Source organism: Pipistrellus kuhlii, unplaced genomic scaffold, assembly GCF_014108245.1.
Source record: "Pipistrellus kuhlii isolate mPipKuh1 unplaced genomic scaffold, mPipKuh1.p scaffold_m20_p_9, whole genome shotgun sequence".
Lineage (NCBI taxonomy): Eukaryota > Metazoa > Chordata > Mammalia > Chiroptera > Vespertilionidae > Pipistrellus > Pipistrellus kuhlii.
The window spans coordinates 49,468,439-49,492,822 of record NW_023425595.1 but is presented as its reverse complement, the minus strand read 5'-3'; the positions used below and the strand labels follow the sequence as shown (position 1 = coordinate 49,492,822).

Sequence of the window (24,384 nt, the reverse complement as noted above, 5' to 3'; positions counted from 1 at the left end):
CCGGATGCTCACAGAGGCCCCGGGCCAGGAAGTTTGCTGTGCGTGGTGCCCGGATTAGCACCCCGGGCCTGGCCTCCACCCTCTGTCCCCCACCGCACACAGGACCCTGTCCCCACCACCCCGGAGCAGACACCCCCCGAAAAAGCCAGTGCTCGCCCTGAAGGAACACGCGGACAGGAAGTGTCCCCTGGCCTTTTTTCCCTTTGCCTTCCCATCCCCAAGGATTTCGTTTGGGCGCCCCCCAAAAGCGCGTGGTTTTCGTGCAGAATCAGAGAAGAAAGGCAAAGGGGGGGTGGGGGGGGTGACTTACCCAACTCCTCCGGGTTGTAAGGCGCGGCGGGAGAGGCTTCCACAAAATCATTGTCTGGAGGGAGAGGAAACACAAACATGGAATTGCAACCGTTCAGCGCCCATCGATGATTAAGCATCCATGACCACGCAGGTCTCCGAGAAAAGCGCGATTTCTCTCCCAGAGACCAGAATCCATGAACCCCGGGGCCACGCAGGGCTCCGGGACGCCCGATCCACGGGGGAGAAGAAATTGCCAAAGGAAGTCCGCGCGCAATTCGGTCTGGACCGCGCGTCTCCGGCCGCGGGCAGGTGCGCGCCAACTTTCCTGGGGTGGGACCCGCGGCTCCGGCCCAGCGCGCGCCGCGACCGCATCCTCAGCCTCAGCCTCAGCCTCAGCCGGCGGGGCTCATCGCCGCGCCCGCCGGGCCTCGCGCCGGCGCCCCAAGTGCCGAGAAGCCCCAAAGTTTCCCGTGAAGCCCGGGAGGCCGGAGGGCGCGCGGTGCGGGCGGCGACTGCGGATGCTCTCCGCGCCCACCCGGCCCGCCGCCCCGCGCATCCCCGCCGCCCGTTGCTAGGCGACCGAGGCCGTCACGCTGGGCACGGCGCGCGCACTGCCTCCCAAGTCTGGGTTGGAGGGGTCCTCTCCCACCCCCATGTATAACAATTAGAGCATACCCAGTTCTAAGATGATTCCTGCTCTTGTGTATTGTGCCTGCCCTGCTCCGGTGCTTGGGAGATAGTTGGGTCTGCGCTTCTCGGTGGGGAGAGGCAGGATCTTTAGAGCTTGAATAGCAAGGGAGGTGGGAGGGGCTTCAAATGCTCCCAACCCCCTTGGTCATGGAGCTGAATTCCTTGTTGGGTCCAAACATTTCGTCCCTTTAGGACACCACCTGGTGCAAGCAGGGAAGGGAATGTCTCCATTCACAGGCAGGGAAACGTAGCCTGGGAAGTAACTTAAGAATGACTGCACAGCACTGTGATGGTCTGTCTGTCTGTCTGTCTGAGTGTCTGAGGGGGGCAGAGCAGTGTTCTTTCTGCTATATAAAGAGCTCAGCGGTTTCAAAAACATAATGCAGAAGCAGAAATTATGGTTTGAGAGTCGGAGTTGTACTAAAGTAATGCATACACAATTGTGGGAATCTCCTCTCTGGGTCAGATGCCTGAATAACCCGGGAGGATGTATTATGTATTTCCCCCCAGAGCTAACGGACTACTCTAGCTGGGAGGGCCCTGAGCTTTTGGGATGGGATGTGCTCCGGAGGGAGCGCCCACGCGGATGCAGGGGATGCAATAGGAGTTAAAAGGGAGGTAGAAGCAAACATGGAAAATGGTTTCCCTTTTCTGTCCTTGTCACTGGAGACGGACAATTGGAGTCAACAGCCTGGGCAGCCTGTTGGGGCCTTCTATAATCTCAGCGTGATTAGATCACCAGCTGCCGCAGCCTGAGGGCACGGAACCTCTGCCCATGCGCTGTAATTGTGCAAACACTCAGCCACCTCTGGCTTTTCCACAGTCAGCTTTCTGTTTACAAATGACCTTGAAGGGCAGAGAGCATTGCTCATGGGGAAGCAGCTATTCTTGAGCTGCCTGGCTTATCGCTCTATCTTTTTTTTTTCTCCCCACTCCTAACAGCCTGCGCTCCCAAATCCAAGAAGCGGACGTGCTTGGGTGAATGTTTGTGCACATCACTCTTGCCTTTCTCACCTCCTAGAATCCTGCCATTTGCCCCCAAGCATTCATGGGGTCATCACCAGCAACATTCCCAATATCCTCAGCCTCTTCTGTGAATGTTTCTTTCAATTTCTTACTCAGATCAAAACCTGTTTACTCCTTGAAAATAACAGACCACATTACCCTACTTACTGCAGCCACCTATAAACCCGTGGGTTATTCTACTTCATTCCTTGAAGATATTGGCATCTGAGTCACTATCAATTCCCCAATACAATTCCCATGAAAATTCCTGTAGCCTAGTCTACCTAGAGGATTCTTCTCACACTCTGGTCTCTCAATTCTTCGACATTCTCTCTCTTCCTTGACCTCCAACTGCCTCTGCTCTCTGCTGTCATAGCGGCACCATCTAAAAATCTCAATGTCAAGCATTCCACTCTCCAGCCACCACTTCCTACCTTCCCAGGTTATTCTCTCTGTTATCTTAATTCAATGTCTCCTTGACCCTACCAGCTCCAGTAAATTACTTTTCCCACGACCTTTTCTCTGTTCCTTGCTTTTCTCATGACATCTCTTCCTCTTATACGCATCTTAGTTTCCAGGTGCATTATTATCAAACTAGAGACCCAATGCATGAAATTTGTGCAAGGGGCTTGGCCCTCGCAGCCATGGCCCCTTCCTCGGTGCTTGCAGCCCTGGCTTCATCCAAAAGGTCGTCCAGAAGGACGTCCAGAAGGTCGTTCGTTGTCCAGTCTAATTAGCATATTATGCTTTTATTATTATAGGTTGTATCAGCCAATGTTTAGGAGAATTATGCATTATATAGTTAAATCAAATTGCCCAGATTCATTATTATCATTTCTCTTGATAATGCATACTCAAATCTATGTCCCCTCTCTCTCCATATTACCGTATTTTTTGGACCATAAGACGCACTTTTTTCCCCCCAGAAGTGGGGGGAAAAAGTCCCTGCGTCTTATGGTCCAAATATAGCCTACACATATACTTTAAAAAAAAAGTTTTTTTACTTGCCCGGCTCTGTGTGGTCTGTGTGTGCTTGCCCGGCTCTAAAATGGTTCTAAATGCTGCTGTTTACTTTACAGGGTTGATTACATGTGTTTATGACTGTGATGTTGGGTTTTAATGCACATAAAATATTTTAGGACACTATTTGTTTCAGAATCTTTTTTTCTTCATTTCCCTTCTCTAAAAACTGGTGCGTCTTATGGTCCAGTGCGTCTTATGGTCCGAAAAATACGGTACTTCCTTGAAAAAAAACATAACCCTGATAAAGGCTAATTCTTGCTCTGCCAGCACCCACATAAACATAATTGGAGAAACCTAAGCATGCTTCCTGGTTCAAGTCGTTACCACTGACCTCAAGTGGACCTTAGTGCAGCCCAACAATCACTCTACATTTGCTTGGTTTACATACTTTCCTGCACCCCTGTTACTGTGGACGAACCGTCTCCATTCCATCTAAGGCCGGCTCCTCCACTGCAGATCAAATCCTGCGCCATCTCAGGTGACTTTTCCCCCTCCCAACCTAAATTACAGTTTTCCTCTGTTCTAGATCTATACAGACATACTACTATGTCTCTATCTTTTTTTTTTTTAAATCCTTTCTTGACTCCACCCCTTTCTTCATCTACCATTCTCAATTCTCAGCTGTCTTTTACAACAAAATTCGTTAAAAGAATTGTCTACACTCATATCTATTTCTACCTTTTACTCTTAGATAAGCTTCTAGCTCACCCCTCTTCCAAAGTAGTTCTTGTCAAGGTCAAGGCTGGCCTTGCCATTGCCAATTCCAATGGTCAGTTCTTAGTGCTAATATAATACATTGATCCCATGAGTGAATGGACTCAGATGGACTTTGTGCGGGGTCAAACTCCTCCATTTCTCCTCATTTTGTTGTTGTTAATCCTCACCAGAAGATATTTTTCCATTGACTGATTTTTTACACTGGAAGGGAAGGGGAGAGACAGAGAATCACATTGATTGGTTGCCTCATTCACACACCACAGCCACGACCAGGTATTGAGCCTGCAGCCACGGCACGTGCCCTTGACCAGAATCCAACCCAGGATCCTTCAGTCTGAGGGCTAATGCTCTATCCACTGAGCCAAACCAGCTAGGGTTTCCCCATCACGTTGAAAGGAAAACTAGTCTTTGTGTTCTGAGAGAGACCATGAGGCAGGCCTTGGTTCTAATACCAGCTCCACTATTCCCTAGAATTTCAATTTCTGCCAGCCTCTGTTTTCTGTAAAAATAAAGATAATAATTTCTAACTCATAAGGTTGTGCTTAGGGTACAATAAACTAATCCACGTAGAGTTCCAAGAAGAAAAACTGTCACATTGTGAAGATTGGGTAAATATTAGTTATTATTAGATGACAAACTCCTTTTACAGCTAAGAGAATGGGCTCCTTAACAACTTTGAGTTACTGGAAGGAGTCACAAACCACAGAATATGCTCCAAATTAAGGGTAATATTATATCATCCCTACTTGTAGCCTGTGTTCCAAGAGTTGGCTTGAAAGATGGTTATATGGAGCTGGCACCAGGTACTTCCCATAGGAAGAGCATTGCAAATGCTCCAGCAGCAGTTAGGTGCTGGAGCCTGTCCATCTGTTCTAACTCACAACGGACTCCCCTTTGTTCCTCCTATAAATTGATGCCTAGTAAGCTAAGAACTTTTCTTATAGCACTTTAGGTATTTGGATTTCCTAATCAACCAAAGCTAATGAGAAAATATTTTTCTTGTTTCAATATTTGCTCTTGAAAATGTTTCTAAAATATATGATTCCAATTTCCTATCTTAGAGAGCCAGAGCAAACAATAATATTTCCTGTTAATCAAACAAACATTTATGAAGAATTTACCACAATTCCAGGTACTGCAAGTCACTGCAGCTAACAAAGGTGATCAAAACAAGGTCCTGCCCTCAACTTGCTCAACTCCTAACAAGGGGTTCCATATCAGAAGACCTTATAGAACCGCAGGGAAGTGCCTAGCCTTACTTGACTCTGACAGGCCTCTTACAAAGACACGATTCTGTTCTAGCTGATTTGGCTCAAAGAATAGAGTATCGGCCCACAGCAGGTTGGATTCCAGTCAAGGGCACGTACCTTGTACCTCTGTTGCAGCTTGATCCCCAGGTCGTGGTTAGATTGCCTGCAGTAGGCAACCAATCAATGTGTCTCTCTCACATCGATGTTTCTCTTTCTTTGTCTCTTTTGTCTCTCATCTTCCCTTCCACTCTCTCAAAAAAATAAATGGAAAAATATCCTCAGGTAATGACTAACAAAAAAAAAGGTGGGGGGGGAACAGTTCTGCTGGAGGGCCAGTGAATTATAAAGACAGTGCATTAGTTTATGGGCTGTCAGTTATTAGGGGACAATCACAGGATCTCATTAAGCCTCTCAGAGCCTCAGTTTCTTGACAACAACACTCATCTCACTGGACTGCTCGGACAAGCGACACAGGTAACGTGTGAGAGAGACCAAGCACAGTGCCTGGCACACGGTGGAGGCTGTGTAAACGTTCCTTTCTCTCCCACATAGCAAGCTTGAGTCCTCTTTTCACTGTCTCAGGAGGAAAGTGAGCCTCCCGCTGCCATGGCCCCTGCAGACAGAGAGAGTGAGTCTCTCCTCCTATCCCTAGGGCAGTAATTATGAGACAATGGGGCATATGGAGAGAGCAGCAAGAAGAAAATATTCCTGGGGCTCAGGCTTTGCCTAGGAACAGATAACACAAGGGGCTAATGTCTAATGTCCACTCCTACTATTGCCTGCTGTCTCATAAGTTGAATGGGTTTTGGAATTTAACCTAGGAACCCAACCCCTAGTTTTAATGATATATATTATGTTATAATACAGAGCAACATAGAATTCTAAATTAATTTTCATTTGATAAGCAAATAATATATATTCAAAGTGAAGGAGAAGACATTGAGTCCAGATGGTTATAAACTGAAAAATGAAAGTCCTCCTTCTCATCCTATCCCAGTCTTCATTCCTGAACTGAAACACCTTCCACAGAGTCTTATGCGTCCCGTAGAGTTTTCTTTAGGCACATTCAAATGAGTACATGAATTTTTAAACAAGTTGAACATCATATGACAAATCCAAAATTAAAGACAACACATTTCTTTCTTTCTTTCTTTTTTTAATATATATTTTATTGATTTTTTACAGAGAGGAAGGGAGAGAGAGAGAGTTAGAAACGTCGATGAGAGAGAAACATGGACCAGCCGCCTCCTGCACAACCCCCACCGAGGATGTGCCCGCAGCCAATGTACATGCCCTTGACCAGAATCGAACCTGGGACCTTTCAGTCCACAGGCCGACGCTCTACCACTGAGCCAAACCGGCTTCGACAAGACAACACATTTCTAAAATGAAAAATTGGTCCAGTTTCAATCATAAGCTTGGTGTGACTATTTTCTGTTTACTGGGGCAAGAAAGAATACAAAAAGCCATAAGAAAAAAGTCCTATCAACTATTAGGAAAACAGTAAAATTTGGAACTAAACTTAGGCATTTACAGGGTTATGCTCCAGTTATCTGGAAAACTCATTAAGAACCCTCATTCCTCGGCAGATGGAGTATGGTCACATAGTGATACTGGATATAATTCTAGGGTCAAAGGAATTCTTAGCTTGATTTCTAGAGCCAAGGGCACGCTCCAAATGCTTTTTGGGGTTGAAGAGAATTCTTAGCACAAAGCCCATCACCGATCTCCTGCTTAGAGGCAGAACTGGGCCAACTGCTGCTGCAAAAGTGGCAGGAGCCTTAATTGCAGGCTCTGCTCGGAAGAGGGACCGCCGAGAGGGCCCCTGTGCTGTCCCCAGATGGCCTTCCTGGGCTGCTTTGACTTCGGAGTCCTCTGGGGCCACACAGCTCCTTGGCCAGTAGAAAAGAGAAGGAGCTGAGTCCCCCACAGGCATGCTCCAAGAGATGGGTGAAGGGTTTTTAATCAGCCAAGGTATGCTATCACTACCCTTTAAAAATGTCATTAACAACAAGTGAGAATGGGAGCTAGAGGACACTAGGATCTGTATTCAGCCTTCCCAATTGCCTGGAAGGTCACCGATTTCAAGCATGAAGACTGAAAGGTGTGGGCTGAGCCCTCTCTCTGCCTTCCTCTCCTCTCTGGCATCGCCCTTTGCTCATCTTCTCTGCAGGTAGCCTCCTGCCTCCAGTAGGTCCTGCCAGTTAACAGCAGAGCAAGTGTAGAAGCAATGCCCACCCCTCCTCCCATCTTCCCTTCCTCCCCTCCTTCCCTCTTCCTCTCTTTCCCTCCTCTCCTTGGTGAGCGTGGGTGGGGCTGATGTAGGAGGGCAAAGGGGGGCCATGGCTGCCTGAGCACAGCATGACTCCCTTCTGTTATCCAGTCCCTTATCTGCATCCTCTTAGGACAAGCCAGCAGAGGACACCAAGGACAAATGTATGCCCCTCCCCCCAACTAAGGTTTCATCAAAAATAAATTTGTACCTAATTGGTCACAACATTATCTCTAGGGCTAAATGGCCAAAAGATCATTTCTCCTTCTCTTAGGGTTTAGTAGTCTTTTCTTTTAGCACAAACCCACACTTTTATAATACTTGATGAAAGGGAGAAAAAAAAAATACAGTTGCTTGATTTCCCTTAAAGAAAAACAAAGCCTCAGATAACTGCTTTAAGTGCTTTATAACTTCCAGGAGAAAGAAACGGGTTCTACAGGAAGAACAGTTAACTATATCTCACCTGGGAAAAAATCATTATCAGTACAGGCCAAGACATGATATCATATTAAGTCTGGCAGGAAACCAAGGATTCATTTCGGTAAAAATGCTAAATATGTCTTCTGAAAATTTCAAAGACCAATGCAGTGGATGCTATTAACAAAAGCATAGTGTTCTATGAAACATATAAACAAATTGAATCCATCCAGGCCCCCAGGGTTCCTGTTACCGGCTATGGAATAGAGACGAAGATTTAAAAGACTCCTAACTCAGCATCACATCAAAGGGAATAAACTCTGGCTGAGCTAAGAAGCCACTGGAAGGTGTATGTGGATATGAGTCAGAATAAAGAACCATTCCAAAAATACACACAGAAACAGGTCCCTGAAGAGGAAAAATCATACACTTTCAGCTCACACTTAGATCTATTGAGTGAAATCAAACAAAATACCCTGCGTTAAGATTAAGTGCAAAAACATTTGCTGCAATGGAAATATATGACTGAACCAGTAAAACAAAGACATCTACTGTATGAATGTGAGTTTCTGCTGAGCTGCAGAGACCACCCCGCTCTCACGTTTTTCCACCCGGTCACTCTGGACAGAGGCCTGAGTGGAAACTGCTTCTTTCGGAGACTGCAAATAGTTTTCTTGGCTACACAGGGGCCTCTCTTCTTTCATACGAAAATAATTTTTCCAAGAAGCTAAGGTCTTAGCAGTCAGCATGGTATAGGTGCTGGAGAGAGAAGCAGAGGCCTGGGTTCCAGCCCAAATTCTGCCTCTAATCCTATATAATAAAAGCCCAGCAACCATAAGGGCATAATGACAAGTACGACCACTCGACCAGTCACTATGAGGTGCATTGACCACCTCTTGGCCCCTCCCTTCCCTACCCCGCCTCCTCTCGGCCAGTAGGCTATGATCACTAGATGGTGAATGGGGAACCGAGGTGGGTGGCAGCAGGACAGGATTGAGAACTGGAGAGGGGAACCAGGTGGGTGGCGGTGGCAGGGCGGGACTGGGGACTGGCGAGCGGGCAGAAGATGGCCCTGATCACAGGCTAGGCCTAGGGACCCTACCCATGCACAATTCTGTGTGCTGGGCCTCTAGTCCTATGTAATAAAAGCCTAATATGCTAAGTGTGTGTTTGTCCAGTCGTCCATTCATCCAAACAAAGCATAATATGCTAATGATATGCTAAGGCTGCTCAACTCCTCGCTATGACATGCACTGACCACCAGGGGGCAGACTCTCTGACTGGTAGGTTAGCTTGCTGCTGGGGTCCGACCAATCAGGACTGAATAGACGGGTCACACACATCCTGGAGCCCTCCTGAAGTTCCTCCATGGCTAGCCAACCTCCTGCGTTCCTCCCTGACCCTGATAGTGCACCAGTGGAGGCCTGCACCCTCTTGAAATGTGGGACCTCTTGGGGATGTCAGAGAGCCAGATTCGTTCCTATCCTGCAGCCAGACTGAGGGACCCCAATGGGTCCCCGAATTCGTGCACCAAGCCTCTGGTCTTTGATAAGTCCCCAAACCTGCTCTGTAAAATGAACAGACCTTCATGAATCTTGTTTTTAAAAAAATGCCAATCAGAGATCATGGAGAACAGATTCCATCTTTTTTGTCCTTTTACCATACTGTCTGCAAAAGACATAGACAAAAAGGACAAAGCATCATAGAAAGGTGGATATTCCCAAAAGTGTTGCTCTTTGAAACTGACAGAGAATTGAAATGGACAGAGCACAGCTCTGGGGTATGAAGACCTGAGTTTGAATGTGAGCTCTACTGGCCTTTGCTGGGTGAGTTTGGCTTAGTTATCTTAGCACATTACAAGACTCGGTTTCCTTCTCTGCAAATTGAGATAATAACTACTTGACAAGATTTCAATGAGAATTTGAATAAAATGAAACAACTCCAATGGAGTGCTTGGCACACAGACTGCTCTCAGAAAAACTTCCTTCCTTCTTTCCTTCCTTCCTTCCTTCCTTCCTTCCTTCCTTCCTTCCTTCCTTCCTTCCTTTCTTCCTTCCTTCCTTCCTTCCCGATATGTTAAAACTCTGTCTGTCCACCCGGCCGGCATGGCTCAGTGGTTGAGCATTGACTTATGAACCAGAAGATCACGGTTCAATTCCCAGTCAGGGCACATGCCTGGGTTTCGGGTTTGGTTCCCAGTAGGGGGCGTGCAGGAGGCAGTCAATCAATGATTGTCCCTCATCATTGATGTTTCTCTTTTTCTCTCCCTTCCTCTCTGAAATCAATTTTAAAAATATATATATATATTTTACTATAGTAAAATATCTGACCTTGAGAGGGACCAGAGGGGAAATCTGCTGCTTCTTGATTTTATGGACATAATGGGAACAGCACCATGGGGTTTCTGGATGCACCTGGCCCCCACTGCCAGGTTATGTTTCCCAGACTTCTGACTATCTTCTAAGCAGGAACCCACGCAGGTGGAGTCCCCTGGGAAGAATGGATGACAGCAGGAATCCCAAATAGCTGAGTAAAGCATATATAAATAACAGGAAAAGTGCTTTTACAGATTCATTGAGAAGGGCTGTGGAGGCCTGCACCGATCCCCATACTTACAGTGTGGCCTCTGGCAAATCCGAGCAACAGCCACATCAGCTTGTGATGCGACAGTCAGAATTAGGCTGGCCCAGCACGGCCTCCCTTCTATTCTGTGTGTCAGGCACTGCATATGATTTCACTTAGAAAAATGTCTTCCAGACCTTTAAAATAAGTTTGTCAAGCTCCTGGCCCAAATCCTGGAGGGTATTTTTAGGCATGAAGGAGGCAGGAGTGGCAGGGGGACTTTCCTCCAGAAACTTCGGATCACCCCCAGACCTCCTGGATTCCCCCAGGTGGTTTCCTGGAGGCTGTCCCACCTCCCTGGCAGCCTGGGATGCTCTGAGGAGAATACAAAAGCCGATGTCGCAATGATTCGGTCCAGCTCAAGGCCTGTGACTCACCAGGATGACTAGGCCTCCCAGCCAGACAACACCATCCTTGGAGGACTCCATGAAGCCAAGAAAAAATACCCCAAGGCCTGGATACTTCCAGGACTTTCCCTAGGAACTTCACTAGAAATGCCAATCCCATTCGCCCACAGAGGGCCTCAGAGACAGAGCAGCTGATGCTGCCCAGGAGTGGGAGAGATGGGACAGGGGAACGGGGTGTGGAGGAAACCTGCTCTGGAACAGGTAGGTCCAGGCCTTGGCAGTGCATTAGCTGAGGCGGCCATAGGAGGTTCTTGGATGATAATTGCCACAACATGTTTATTTTCCAACCTTGCTCAGAGCTAGTTCTCTTTTCTACTGTGGCAACAAAATAAAAACCTGTAACAGGGACCACCAGAGCCTGAAACTGAGAAGGCAGAGCAGGGAGAGTTGGAGAGTGAACTGAGGGGCAAAAGCCTACAGTGACTTGGGGTTAGGCAGATCTAGGTTTGAACCCCCCACTCTGCCATTTTTCAGCCGAATGACCGTGCACACGTTTCTCAGCCTCCTCCAGCTCAGTTTTTTTTTCATTAATAAAATGAGGATAAGGTTGTTGTGAGAATGAGTTGAGAAAGTCTGTATCTATACAAAAAAGGCTTCGCATAATGTCTGGTATAATGTATCTTCCTAACAAATTATCACCACTGTTTTTTTGTAGTTCGTCCAGTTCTGACTTAGGTCTGGCACAGTGGGGTTTCCACTCTGTTCCTGAGAGTGAGTGCCTTATCTCGCTTCAGCTTTTCACTAGGCTCCCATTTCGGCCTCTACCTAGTCCTTTAGGACCTGAGTCCATTCCTCTGAGAACCTCCTAACACCAACTGCCCACAAGAATTTTCAAGTTTCAATCACACTGATTCCTTGTTACTGTGTTTCACCCACTTGCGGCAATACTGCCTTGGACACCTCCATCACCATAGACTGATTTTCTCCATGGGGACTCTCCCATTGTGTGGAGTAGTCTTGGTAGAAAGATGCAGTAGCAGTTGCAGTGCAGAAGCTCAGTAGATGCTCCTTGCTGTAGGTCACCCCATTTGAGAGCCTGGGGCACAGCAGAGAGAGTAGTCTGGTGATCTCTATGACTACCTCGTCCCCCCTCTCTTGTATTCCCAATGCTTGGCACATAGCAGAAACTCAATATTTATTGAGCAAATGGATAAACAAATACACGAAAGGCATATCCTTACTAAAAACATCATGTGACTGTGTTAACCTCAATGGGCTTTGATCTCTCCATCCATAGACTGGCTCCTACCTCCAAAGTAGATCTCTAATAATTTGGGGGATGGGAGAAGGTTGAACTCTTAGACATGACAGAGGATCTGTGTCAGGTTATAGTTCTTAGATTTATGCTGCACTTCGGCAGAGTAACCACAGCCCCATCCTTTAATGGCGAGTTGTATCAATCAGATTCGAGGACAAAGAAAAAGAAGGGAAGGTGAGCTGGCCTACTCTGTTTATACTGGTTGCATTGTCCTCAACCCAATCCTTGCAAGGCTGGGGAGAAGAGAGGAGAGGAGGTGAGGGAAGAAGAGATAAGCGGGAACACAATACCTGACACAGATTAGGAGCTCAAAGATAGATGACTAACTTCCCACCTGGCTAGGGCTCAGCAAATGACAGCTTACATTACTCATGGTCCTATCACAGCCTTGCAATGCAGGCACTTCTACTCTCATGTTAGAGCTGAGGACACGATAGATTTTTCAAGGCCAATCACTTGTAAATAGAATATTTAGAGTCTGAACCCAGGTCTGCTGACCCCAAAGTCCAGGCTCCTCCTTTCTACCGACTGCTTTTGAAATGACGAATGGCACTGAGCACCGACTGAGCACAGCTGGGCGGATACAATGAGTTCAGGAGTTGAAGAGTACCACGTGTATTAGGGACATCAAAGGCAGCCGTACCTCCTCTGGTGTTGGCAAAATGATGAATTCCTGCATGAGACAGCCAGGCTCCTTCCTCTAAAGGCCATGTTTCACTGAGGTCCATGCTTCCGGCAAGTCTCTTATATGTGCAGCTCTCACATCAAATGACGCCTCCTAAAATAAATAATGAGCACAAAAATGGAGGTGAATGCTGATGCTCTCTTGAGAAAGGGAGGCTTTCTTAAAGGAAAGGAGTATGTTTCCAGTTTATTATGTTCCTTTAACATGCAAAGGTTTTTGTCAAGATCTGGGCATGGCCTGAGTGCAAGATCTTCCAATGAGAATGCTCAAGTCCAGGAACCACAGTTCTCGCTCCATCAGTGAGCAAATGTTTGTTGTTAATTGAGCAACTAATACATGCCAGGCTTTGAGCAAGGAACTTACTGTTTAGTTCTGCATATGTTATAGACTCTTAGAATTTCAGCATTGGATTCATTAGGGTCTCAATTTCATAAAAATAAATACATATATTCTCTATATGCCTGGGAAACAGACTGGAAAAACTTTTGAATTAAAAAGTTGGAAATAGCCGAAACCGGTTTGGCTTAGTGGATAGAGCGTCGACCTGAAGACTGAAAGGTCCCAGGTTCGATTCCGGTCAAGGGCATGTATGTTGGTTGTGGGCACATCCCCAGTAGAGGGTGTGCAAGAGGCAGCTGAGCGATGATTCTCTCTCATTGATGTTTCTAACTCTCTATCCCTCTCTCTTCCTCTCTGTAAAAAATCAATAAAATATATTTTTAAAAAAATAATAAATAAATAAATAATTGGAAATAGTTATCATTGCATTGAAAATATGAGTGCCTTTTATTTTATTTATTTATTTTTTGTAATCTTCTGCATTTTCCAGAACAAACATGCATTCTTTTTATGGTCTGAAAAAATATATCATATTATTTTAAAGGAAAATTCTAGGGCCAAAAAGGGCCATGGAGACTAATCTTGTATTTCCTCTTGAAAATGGTGATAAAAAGTCACAGGTCACAAGGAGGGCCCTCGGCTCTCCTGAAAAGGACACCTTGCTGGCTGCCCCCAAGAAGCCCAGCCTGGGAAATGCCCCCCTCATAAACTGTAGCTGGGAAAATTACCACTCATGGCCAAACTGCTGCCCACATTACAGAGCTCTTCATACTGCACTGTGGGTAGCAGGCCCTCACATGGATGCGGCTCACATGGAACATGACTGATGGACCTAATCAGCGAATGCAGCGAGGGGAACATACACCGGCAGAAATCCTGTCGCCTAATTACGACGGGCAGCCATTATCGTTTGTTGTAATCAGAGCACCTGGCTTGACTTGGTCTCCAGAATGCTGTTCGCGTTTGCCCTGCAGGCTCCCACACAGCTGCCCACCTGCAGACATGGCAGGCGGACTTGCTTTTCGGCCATCTGCCTAGAGAAGTGTAGCACTCTTGGGAGTTGTAACAAATCACCAAAAGTCTCTAGTCTAACACCAGGAGGTACCAAAGATTGCACTGCACTTTACCAGGTACTGGCTCACTAGGGAACTGTGTATCATGCGAACACTCCAAGTAATAGAAGGGAATCTGAGACCAGAATGGATATGGCACAATACCGTGGTGAAAACATCGGACTTTTCAATAAATCCCCAAGTTAGCCCTGACTCTGGTACTAACAGGGTGAGTTTGGGCAAACCACTTATTCTCTGGACTAATTTCTTCAACTTTAAGTGAAGAAATTGGGACTAGATGTTGCCAAAGACCTGTTCAGTCTTTCAGGAATTGCAGCCTATGATAATATGCTTTTACATACAGAGGCAGCCTTTCCGCCCACATCCGTGGGCCGAGAAATATGCATTATTTATGCAATTGCCAAGGGCAGCATTAGCCTGAGCAGTGAGAGGTGGCTGATGGAGGCTGAGGTGTCTGCCATTGGAAGAGAATGTGTTCTCTGTGCAAAAGGGAAAACCTGTCTGGAATAGAAATCCAGTCTCGGGCCATGATCACACTAGTATTGTCATCTAATCAAATTAACTACTTAACACCTTGTATCTTCATCAATTATGAAATAACATTAATAGAAAAACTACATTCTTCAAAAGCAACATTTATTGACAATGGATTGGTCACTCAAAGCCATTTCATTAATCCTTGTATTGATAGGATCCCTGAGAAGTGAGAGTCTAAAAAAAACAGAGTTTTATTTTTTAATTGGAGAGTGATTTATTTGTTTTTTAATCCTCACCAAGGATATTTTTTTCCTTGGATTTAGAGAGAGTGAGAGCGAGAGTGAAACATCAATGTGAAAGAAATACATCCATTGGTTGCCTCCTGCATGTACCCCAGCCAGCCGGGGATCAATCCTGCAACCCAGATAGGTACCCTTGATGGGGAATTGAACCTGAGACCTTTCGGTGCGTGAGCTGGCATTCTAACCACTGACCACGGCAGGGCTGGAGAGTGGTTTTCAAAATAGATTTCCCATCATTCTTGGTCCAGTGGCCTAGGCACCCACTGGTCCCAGGAAATAGATTTGCAAGATGATATATCTAGATGTGTGAGGTTAGGCTTCCAAATCCATGCATTTTACTTTATTAATCTGGTCTGCAAAGGTTCATGTTGAGTGCTTTAACTTTTACCTGCAAACCCTGCAGATTTCTCTGTTGCCTGAATTTCACACCTCCGCTTGAGAGAGCCAAGCATAAAACATGAAATGAAATTGCATCAAACACAGGTATTTCAAGGAATATTTTGATCAATCATATCTGTTACTGTAACTCTAACATCATCACTTCAGACCCAGGAAATCCCAGAGTGGGTCACGAAACAATGGAGCCTAGAAAATATTTTCCAGGCCTCTGGCCATGTACAGCAAATTGTCCACGGTTTTCTATAATGTGTTTAACCTTTATCCAAGGCAAAACTCTGTCCATGACTGCCCTGGCCAGTTGCTCAGTGGTTAGAGCATCAGCCCATACACCATAGGGCCCCTGGTCGGGGCCTATGTGGGAGGCAACTGATGATGTGTCTCTCTCACATTGATGTTTCTCTCTCTCTCTCTCTCTCTCTCTCTCTCTCTCTCTCTCTCTCTCTCTCTTTCTCTCTCTCTCTCTCTCTTTCAACAAAACAAAAAAAACAAACAAGATAACAACAACAACCCTATCAATGACTAAGTTCATAAAGAAGAAACTAAAGAAAGAGAAAAATTTAATGTAACTCTGGAAATAGGAAGCGAGTAAATGCTTCTCGCTAAAGCAGCACATGGCAGCTCAAACAGCAGCATGTAGGATAAGGTGGGGTAGCATGAGTGGAAAAGCCTGCTGAAAACTTACAGTTGTACTTCTGGGTTTAAGGATCACTTTTTCAATCAACATGGATTGGCTGGCCCCTGTGTGCCTCCTATTGGGGATCGAGCCTGGAACCTGGCCATGTGCCCTGAGAATCGATGTGGTACCTCTTTGTGCATGGGTCAATGCTCAACCACTGAGCCACACTGGCTGGCTGATCACATCACTTCTTGATTAAATACTTCAAAGAGATGTCTGTACTCCGTGTTCATTGCCACATTATTCACAGTAGCCAAGAGATGGAAACAACCTAAGTGGCTTGTTAATTGATGAGTGGCTCAGATGTTATATTTGTACACACACACACACACACACACACACACACACACACACTGGAATATTGTACAGCCACAAGAAAGAAAGCAATCCTGCTATTTGGGACAACATAAATGGACCTGAAGGGCATTACACTAAGTGAAATAAGCTAGACAGAGGAAGACAAATACTGCATGGTATCACTTCTATGTGGACTCTAAAAAAAAGTTTCTACCACAAAACTCATAGAAACAGAGCAGAAAAATGGTGGCCAGGGACAGGAAGGTGGGGAGAAATTGGGAGAAGGTGGTAAAAGTAAACAAATTTTTGGTTATAAAATAAATAAATTCTGAGAAGCAAATGTATAATGTGGTGACTATAGTTGATAACTCTGTGCTGTGTAACTGAAATTGGTTGAAAGAATAGGACTTAAATATGTTTATAAAAAAAGGTAAAAGATGTGAAGGATTTGTTTACTAGATGGGAGGAATCACCTCACAATGTATACTTATATCAAATCATCACAATGTACATTTTAAATATCGTAAAATATTATTTGACAAATATACCTCAATAAAGCCAAAACTAAAATAATTAGCAAAAAGGGAAAGGAGAGGGAGAGAGAAAAACTAAGCCACCAGATTCCATGGACACTGGGATCTATGGAATATTTGAATGTTATTAATACATAATTGATATTTAATAAATATTGGTTGATTGAATGGATGAATAAATGATAATAACCAGCCCTTAGTCAGATGTTAAATACCATTAAATTCCCAATAGACCTGTCTACACTGAGAGTGGTGTGAACTGGTTGGATCATTGGACTTAAAGAGGCTTCACTCTATGGCTCTCCCGATGACCAGAACTCTCCTTAGACCAGTGGTCGGCAAACTCATTAGTCAAAAGAGCCAAATATTAACAGTACAATGATTGAAATTTCTTTTGAGAGCCAAATTTTTTAACTTAAACTTCTTCTAACACCACTTCTTCAAAATAGATTCACCCTGGCTGTGGTATTTTCTGGAAAAGCCACACTCAAGGGGCCAAAGAGCCTCATGTGGCTCGAGAGTTGCAGTTTGCTGACCATGGCCTTAGACCAACACATCTTTCTCCCTTTTCAGAGCTGGCTGTGTAGTGAATCATCCCCCCAGCTACCTGAGTCAGAAACGGGCCATCCTGATTGATTGATTACATCTCACATCCAATCAATCACCATGCTTAGTACATTCTAACTTTCAAATGTTTCAAGAATGTATCTGCTTCTCTCTGTTTTCATTGCCTCGGCCTTAGTTCAGCCACTATCATCTCTCACTGAGATCCTGCAAAGACTTCAGTGGTCTTTGGTTTCCCTTTCTTCCAACCATTCTCCACACTTTGCTACAGTAATATTTTAAAACACAAAGCTGATCACATAACTTCTTTCTTTCAAGCAAAGGTTTTATGTTTGTTTGTTTTGTGTGTGTGTTGTTGTTGTTTTTAATATGTTTTTATTGATTTAGAGAGTGAGGAAGAGAGAGGGAGAGACAGAAACATCAATGAAAAACATCCACATTGATTGGCTGACTCCTGTGTGCCTTCTATTGGGGATTGATCCTGGAACCTGGCCATGTGCCCTGACTGAGAATCGATGTAGTGCTTCTTCAACCACTGAGCAACACTGGCCGGCTGATCACGGCACTTCTTGATTAAAATACTTTAATGATTCATCATTCCCATGAGCCCTTTTGGACCACTTAACATGGCATCCAAAGTCTAATGATAGCAAAATATTTGTAATCCCTGAATAAGTTTCCCTGTTTGGTCTTTTGTATATTTAACCATTCCTGGGGCTCTGGCAAGATCGTTCTTCCAGCCTCACAGTGTTAACTACAACTTACCATTCACATCTCATCTTAGATATGTCCACGTGTTCCCCTCATGCTTCCCTGTGCTTTCCCCATTACAGCATGTATCACACTATATCCTGCGATTGATTGTTAATATGTCTCTAGAGTTTAGTCCATCCACACTCTATGTAGTAGAGAGCAGACATCCTTACTTATGTACTCCTAGCATTTATACAGTGGTTATCACAAGGTAATCATTCAATATGTTTGCTAAATAAATGAAAATATAAGTGAACGATGATATTTGACACAAGCATATCTCAGTTTAGCATATCCATTTGGAAAGTATTCTCTTTGCTGCCTCACCCTCTGCCTCTGCTTCTTTGGAAATTTCTCCACCTAAAAACCACACCCTATCTGCCCCTGATTCTTGACCTCATTCTCACCTCAGCCAGTCTAACTTGTTGAGATTCTTCCACTAACACTCCTACTTCAGTTGGCATACCTGCTCCTCTGCCCAGCATGCCAGCAGAACCCCCTCATTCACCTGCCTCCCTTCCCAAGCTTGGGATGAAACTACCCAGGAGACACCTGCCCACCTAATGCAGCTGAGTCCCCCCTCCCGACCTCTAACCAACAGCTCCGGGTTCATTTCTGACCGAGGGGGTTTCATTTAGGAATATAGATGCAGAAAAGTCCTGGCCCTACTTTGACTCTGCCTTCACTGCCATGATGGAGCTCCATCTATAGAGAAGGAATCAATTAACCAGAAGTGCCATGTTCGGGGAACCAAAAGGCATCTGTCATCATTCAATATTCAAGCAACCACGGGCTCTAGGGAACATGAACACCCTCATAGCAAGCAAGTCCACTTGCTGATAACTTATACTGTAAATTAGGGGTGTCGAACTCAATCAGAGAAGGGGCCAAAATCTAAAATCCAGCCTAAATCGCGGGCCGAATGGTTTACTGAACAGTCATAAACTGTCATTGTGATGGAAACGCAACGGAGTGCAGTGATGACAGCGAGGTGCGGGCCACATTGCAAGGCCTGGCGGGACGGATTTGGCCCGCGGGCCTTGTGTTTGACACATGTGCTGTAAATCAAGGTATACATTAACATAGACAGAGACAGAGATATACAAAATGAATTCATTCATTCAATAAATATTTACTTAGTATCTCCTATTTATTAGTCACCATGCTAAATGCTTGGGATATAAAAGGATAAATATCTCTCTTCCTCCAAGGAGTTTTTAACCTTGTGGGGAGACACATATCTGGACATATAGTTCCAGAACAATGTGGTAAGTGCAAGCATGAGGCATGCACAAGTTAAACCAAAGATATGCAAATAATAGAATCTGGAAGTTGGAAGGGACCTTAGGGTCTTTAATATAACCCTTAAATTATGCATGACTTCCCAAATGCCCACCCAGCCTATTCTTAAATATCCCCGGGAAGCCTATAATACTCGTGAACACTTCCGCCAAGCAATTCACTTTTAAATTCTCAATAACATATGGATGCTCATAGGCAATCCTCAGGGCTGCCGAGCTGTTCTAGGACCTCCTGCTCCTTGTTCTGTTCTTCAAAGGCTGCTTGAAGGTGAGATACTTCACCAGGAATATCGAGATCTTACCCTGGTCCTGACGCCCTGCAAGCTTCCAGATCTCGACCTCCTTCTTCAGTCAGTCAAGAATCAGAAGGAACTTTCCATCTTGGTTATGAGTAGAGGGTGTAAATATATGTTGTCACACCCAGAAAACAAACCAAATTGAAACACAAGAGAGAAGGGATTTCTAGCTAAGATCTACATTCTCTAGGCTCTAGGTATCCTAATCCACTTGGTATGCTTAACACACACATGTACTGGTGGCTTGTAAACAACAGAAACTTATTTCTCACAGTGCTTGAGACTGGAAAGTCCAAGATTAGAGTGCCAGCATGATCAGGTTCTAGCCAGAACTCTCTTTTGTTGCAGACTACTGACTTCTCCATGCATCTTCACATAAAAAAAGGAGAGCCAGAGAGCTCTTTGGGGTCATAACCTGATTACCTGCCAAAGGCCCCACCTCCTACTACCACCACTTTAGGAGTTAGGAGTTCAACTTATAGATTTTGAAAGAGACACACATTCCATCCATTGTGCTAGGTCAGTGGTCGGCAAACCATGGCTCAGGAGCCACATGAGGCTCTTTGGCCCCTTGAGGGTGGCTCTTCCACAAAATACCACGTTTTCAGCAAAGGCCAGCTTAGGAGTACCCTAATTAAGTTAATAACAATGTACTTACCTATATACGTAGTTTAAGTTTAAAAAAATTTGGCTCTCAAAAGAAATTTCAATCATTGTACTGTTGATATTTGGCTCTGTTGACTAATGAATTTGCCGACCACTGTGCTAGGTCAAGCCTGGTTTCAGCTAGCAGAAAAACCCAATCACCAGTGGACCACAGCAGGACAGAGAGCACTCTCTTCTTGGGTTTGGCTCTTATGAATTTCAATTTCTAAACTTGGAAAGTTCTTTTCCTTCCAGCTCCAAATAGTCCAAACATTTCACAATACACATCTGGGCTCTTAATATTCAAGTGGTACAATTCAGTGGCACTTACAATAGGAAACGCTTAAGCTTGGTTGGAAGAGAAGAGTAGAACACCCTAAGAACCAACTGTGAAAGAAAAGACCTCTTTATGTCAATAAAAGGACAGGAGATGCTGGAGGCATAGAGTCTTACTCTGTCTGAAAGGGCTGATGTTTAGAAAGTTGATGTGATTATTCTGGCCCTCTGATTTGTTTTAAAAAATTCTTAGCAGCTTTGTAGAATTGGAACATTTGAGTATTTCAAAGTAGAGGCTTGGTGCACCAGTGGGGTCCCTCAGCCTGGCCTGTGGAGTCCCAGATTGTGAGAGGGCGCAGACTAGGCTGAGGGACCCTACTGGTGCACAATCAGGGCTGGGGAGGGACCAGGGAGAGCTTCAGGATATGTCTGGCCTATCTCAGTCAGTCCCAATTGGCCGGACCTCAGCAGCAAGCTAACCTACTAGTTGAAGCATCTGCCCCCTGGTGGTCAGTGCACATCATAGCGAACTGTTGAGTGGCCTTAGCATATCATCAGCATATCATGGTTTGAATGGACAACCAGATGACTGGACACTTAGCATATTGGGCTTTTATCATATAGGATTGGCTTATCCAACTGGTCAGAGTATTTGTGAAGCTACCATGGGATTTATTGATGTTAATATTTTAAGTATCCCAGTAAATAATTATGCTACTACTCCCTAAGAAGCTGTGGCAATAAACCTATTTTTAGGAAACCTAATGAAGTTATAAAATTATGAGGTTCTTTGCAGAATTTTCAGTGACACAGGCTTTTCATTTCCAAGTTAGTCCATTGAGATCACACTCAGAAGTCACCTCCACCATGAAACTTTCCTAGACCCAGTTATTTCCTTCTTCCTTTGTGCTTTGCAGAAGTTTTTGTATTCCATTAAGATATCCCTTTTCCACTGGAGAGGAATATTCTCTTTACAAAGTGATTGTCATATCTATTGGAAGGTGCCTTTGTCCGCAGGACAAAGTCATATCTTATCCCCCCTTCCCTTCCCACACAATGCCTGGCCAGACCTGGGGTCATGCAAGTTTATTGAATGAATGAGACTGACATACCTACAGCTGAGAAACAGAAATGAGTTTGTACGTGCAAACTCTTCACATAGATTAAATCAGCAATCATAATAAAATGTGTGTGGCCACAATGGACGTCATAGTGACTGGTCATTACGGTCACTGGCTTTTTATAGATTTAGATATAGATATAGATATAGATATAGGTCCTATATAATAAAGAGGTACCATGAAAATTAACCCTCACCCTCACAAGATGGTTGCCTATAACCTGGCTGACAGGGGAGTTAGTGAGGAATGACCAAACAACTGGTCAAGCAGGCTGCATGGAGCGACCAGGCTGGCCGAGAGGGGGGGGTGGGGGGAGGCTATGAGGGGCAACCAGGTCAGCAGGGGGGCGGGGGGCAGTAAGAGGCAACTAGGCAGCAACTAGGCCAACGGGGGAGGAGGGTGCAATTGGGGCGACCAGATGGGGGGGAGGCAGTTAGGGGTGACCAGGCCAGCAGAGGGGGGCAGTTGGGAGCGACCAGGCTGGCATCAGGGGGCAGTTAGGGACAATCAGGCCAGCACACAGAAGCAGTGAAGGGTGATCAGGCCAGTGGGGGGAGGGGGAGGTTAGGGGCAACTAGGCAGGCAGGCAGGTGAGCAATTAGGAGCTAGCTGTCCAGAATTGTGAGAGGGATTGGGCCTAAACTAGCAATCAGACAATTCCTGAGGGGTCCCAGATTAGAGAGGGTGCAGGTTGGGTTGAGGGGACAAAACCCCCCCCCCCCATGAATGAATTTTGTGCACTGGGCCTCTAATATATAATATATATAAAATTAAAACTGGATTCTTACCTGACTTGGGATCATTTCTTAACTTATGACCTTGGATAAATCACTTCATCTCCCAGGAGCTCAGTTTTTCTAGTGGGTAAAATAGGGCTCATAATACCCTTTATTCCATCCTTAACAGAGTTTTGTGATTATCAAATGCAACAGACAATCATCAAAACAGTGCACAATGCATAGCACTGTTATCATTTAGCAAATTTGCTTATAGATATCACCTGCTCTGCAGCATTGAATTGCAACTTGGAGTTGCTCAACTTGGGAGGTGACACAGCATGTGGGAGGCAGTTTAAATGTGGTGGGTAACAGCAAAGATTTTGGGAACAGATGTAGATTTAAATTCCAGATCCACCATTTCTTAGCAGTGATCTGTGAGCAAGGCATATAATGCTGAGCCTATCTATAATAGGGGATCACAATACACCCTATTGTGGGGTTGTTGTAAGGATTAAATGCAAAGATCTATAATATACCTAGTATAGACCCTGGCCAGTGATACAACTCCATAAATGGCAATAGCCATTGTTTTTATGATCCTCATTATTAACTCTTAAAGTAGATACACTTCTAGAAGTGAGAGTCCCACCTGCAAACGTCATTCCATGGGGAAACAGGATGAACTGTGACCAGGCATTGGGAAGCAGCCATTTGTCCCCAAAGGAAAGCTGCTGGCTAGAGCACCCTGCCCCAGAAAAAGGCCTGTGAAAAATGGGTAAGAGTCCAAACACCAAAAAATGTGCCACATGCCAGTGCTAGAAAGGAAGGGGGGGGGGGGGCAGGGAAACTAGGCAGACAGAATAACAGGCGAAGAGGCAGAGGAAAGTCCTGTAAGGACGTGCTGGGGCAGAACCGAGGACAGGCTGCCTGCGTGTGGAATGTTGGGAAACCACAGGAGAGGATTAAGTGGTTCTATCTGAGACAAGGAGCTGGGCGGCAGCCTATGAGGCAAAGAGACAAAGAGCCAGGATGAGATAAAGGGCCACAGCGCTGATTAGGAACCAAGAATAGGATATTGACGTGGGTCCCACAGCCAAGGGCTGTTGTTCACACTGAGATCTTACAGCCACACCTGTGCAGGGGGAAGATCGGTCACCATCTAGCCCAGCTGCCCACTGGAAAGATAGTATGAGCAACAGGAATCATTTTAAAAAAGAAATACAGGTGAGAGTAATTTTAATAATATATTTTATTTAATCCACTATATCCAAAGTAGTATTTTGATATGAAAATTAATATAAAAATGAGTAATGAGGATGTTAGATTTTTTTCCTTACACCAATGCTTTAAAACCTGGTGTGTATTTTCACTCACAGCACATGGCATTCTGTAGTAGCCACACCTCAAGTGCACATTAGCCACTTAGAACAGATCAAATCCCAAGAGAAAATGAATTCCATTCTCCTGACCTCCTAGCCAGTGGTCGGCAAACTCAGTAGTCAACAGATAGCCAAATATCAACAGTACAACGACTGAAATTTCTTTCGAGAGCCAAATTTTTTAAACTTAAACTTCTTCTAAAGCCACTTCTTCAAAATAGACTCGCCCAGACCATGATAGTTTGTGGAAGAGCCACAATCAAGGGGCTTGAGAGCCACAGTTTGCTGACCACAGTCCTAGGCTGCTGACTTCTTTTGAAAGTCCAAATTCAGAGAGCCAGAAAAGACCTCTGGAGACGTTCAGTGTGAGAGGGCCATCTATGCATTCCTGACAGGTTTTCCCTTAGAATTGTTCCTTGAATTTAGGCAGTTTCACACCCCATTGAGAACCACCCTCCAATTCAAGGGCTGACTTGGTGGTCCACTGGACAGGTTAATCGTGGTGGATGTACCATCCACTCTCATTCTAAGAGAAACTGCCTTACCCACGCCTTCCTTCTTCAGGCCTAAGGCAGCTTTATGCACCCACTCCTCCCT

The 24,384-nt window shown here is 45.0% G+C and overlaps 1 protein-coding gene across 3 annotated transcripts in view; it reads right to left on the bottom strand.

Moving 5' to 3' along the window:
* Positions 1-24,384, bottom strand: part of AMOTL1 (angiomotin like 1) — a 129,088-nt gene that overhangs the window by 94,770 nt on the left and 9,934 nt on the right. For 2 of the 3 annotated variants that reach the window (XM_036426251.2, XM_045578022.1), the window contains exons 1-3: positions 19,654-19,788; positions 12,596-12,730; positions 311-364 (exon numbers count right to left, since the gene is read on the bottom strand). In XM_036426251.2, coding sequence (XP_036282144.1) covers positions 311-364; positions 12,596-12,680 — 139 coding nt within the window. In that variant the 5' untranslated portion in view covers positions 12,681-12,730; positions 19,654-19,788. Of the gene's footprint in view, positions 1-310; positions 365-12,595; positions 12,731-19,653; positions 19,789-24,384 lie in introns of those variants that run through there. The other variant, XM_036426252.2, reaches the window with a different exon arrangement.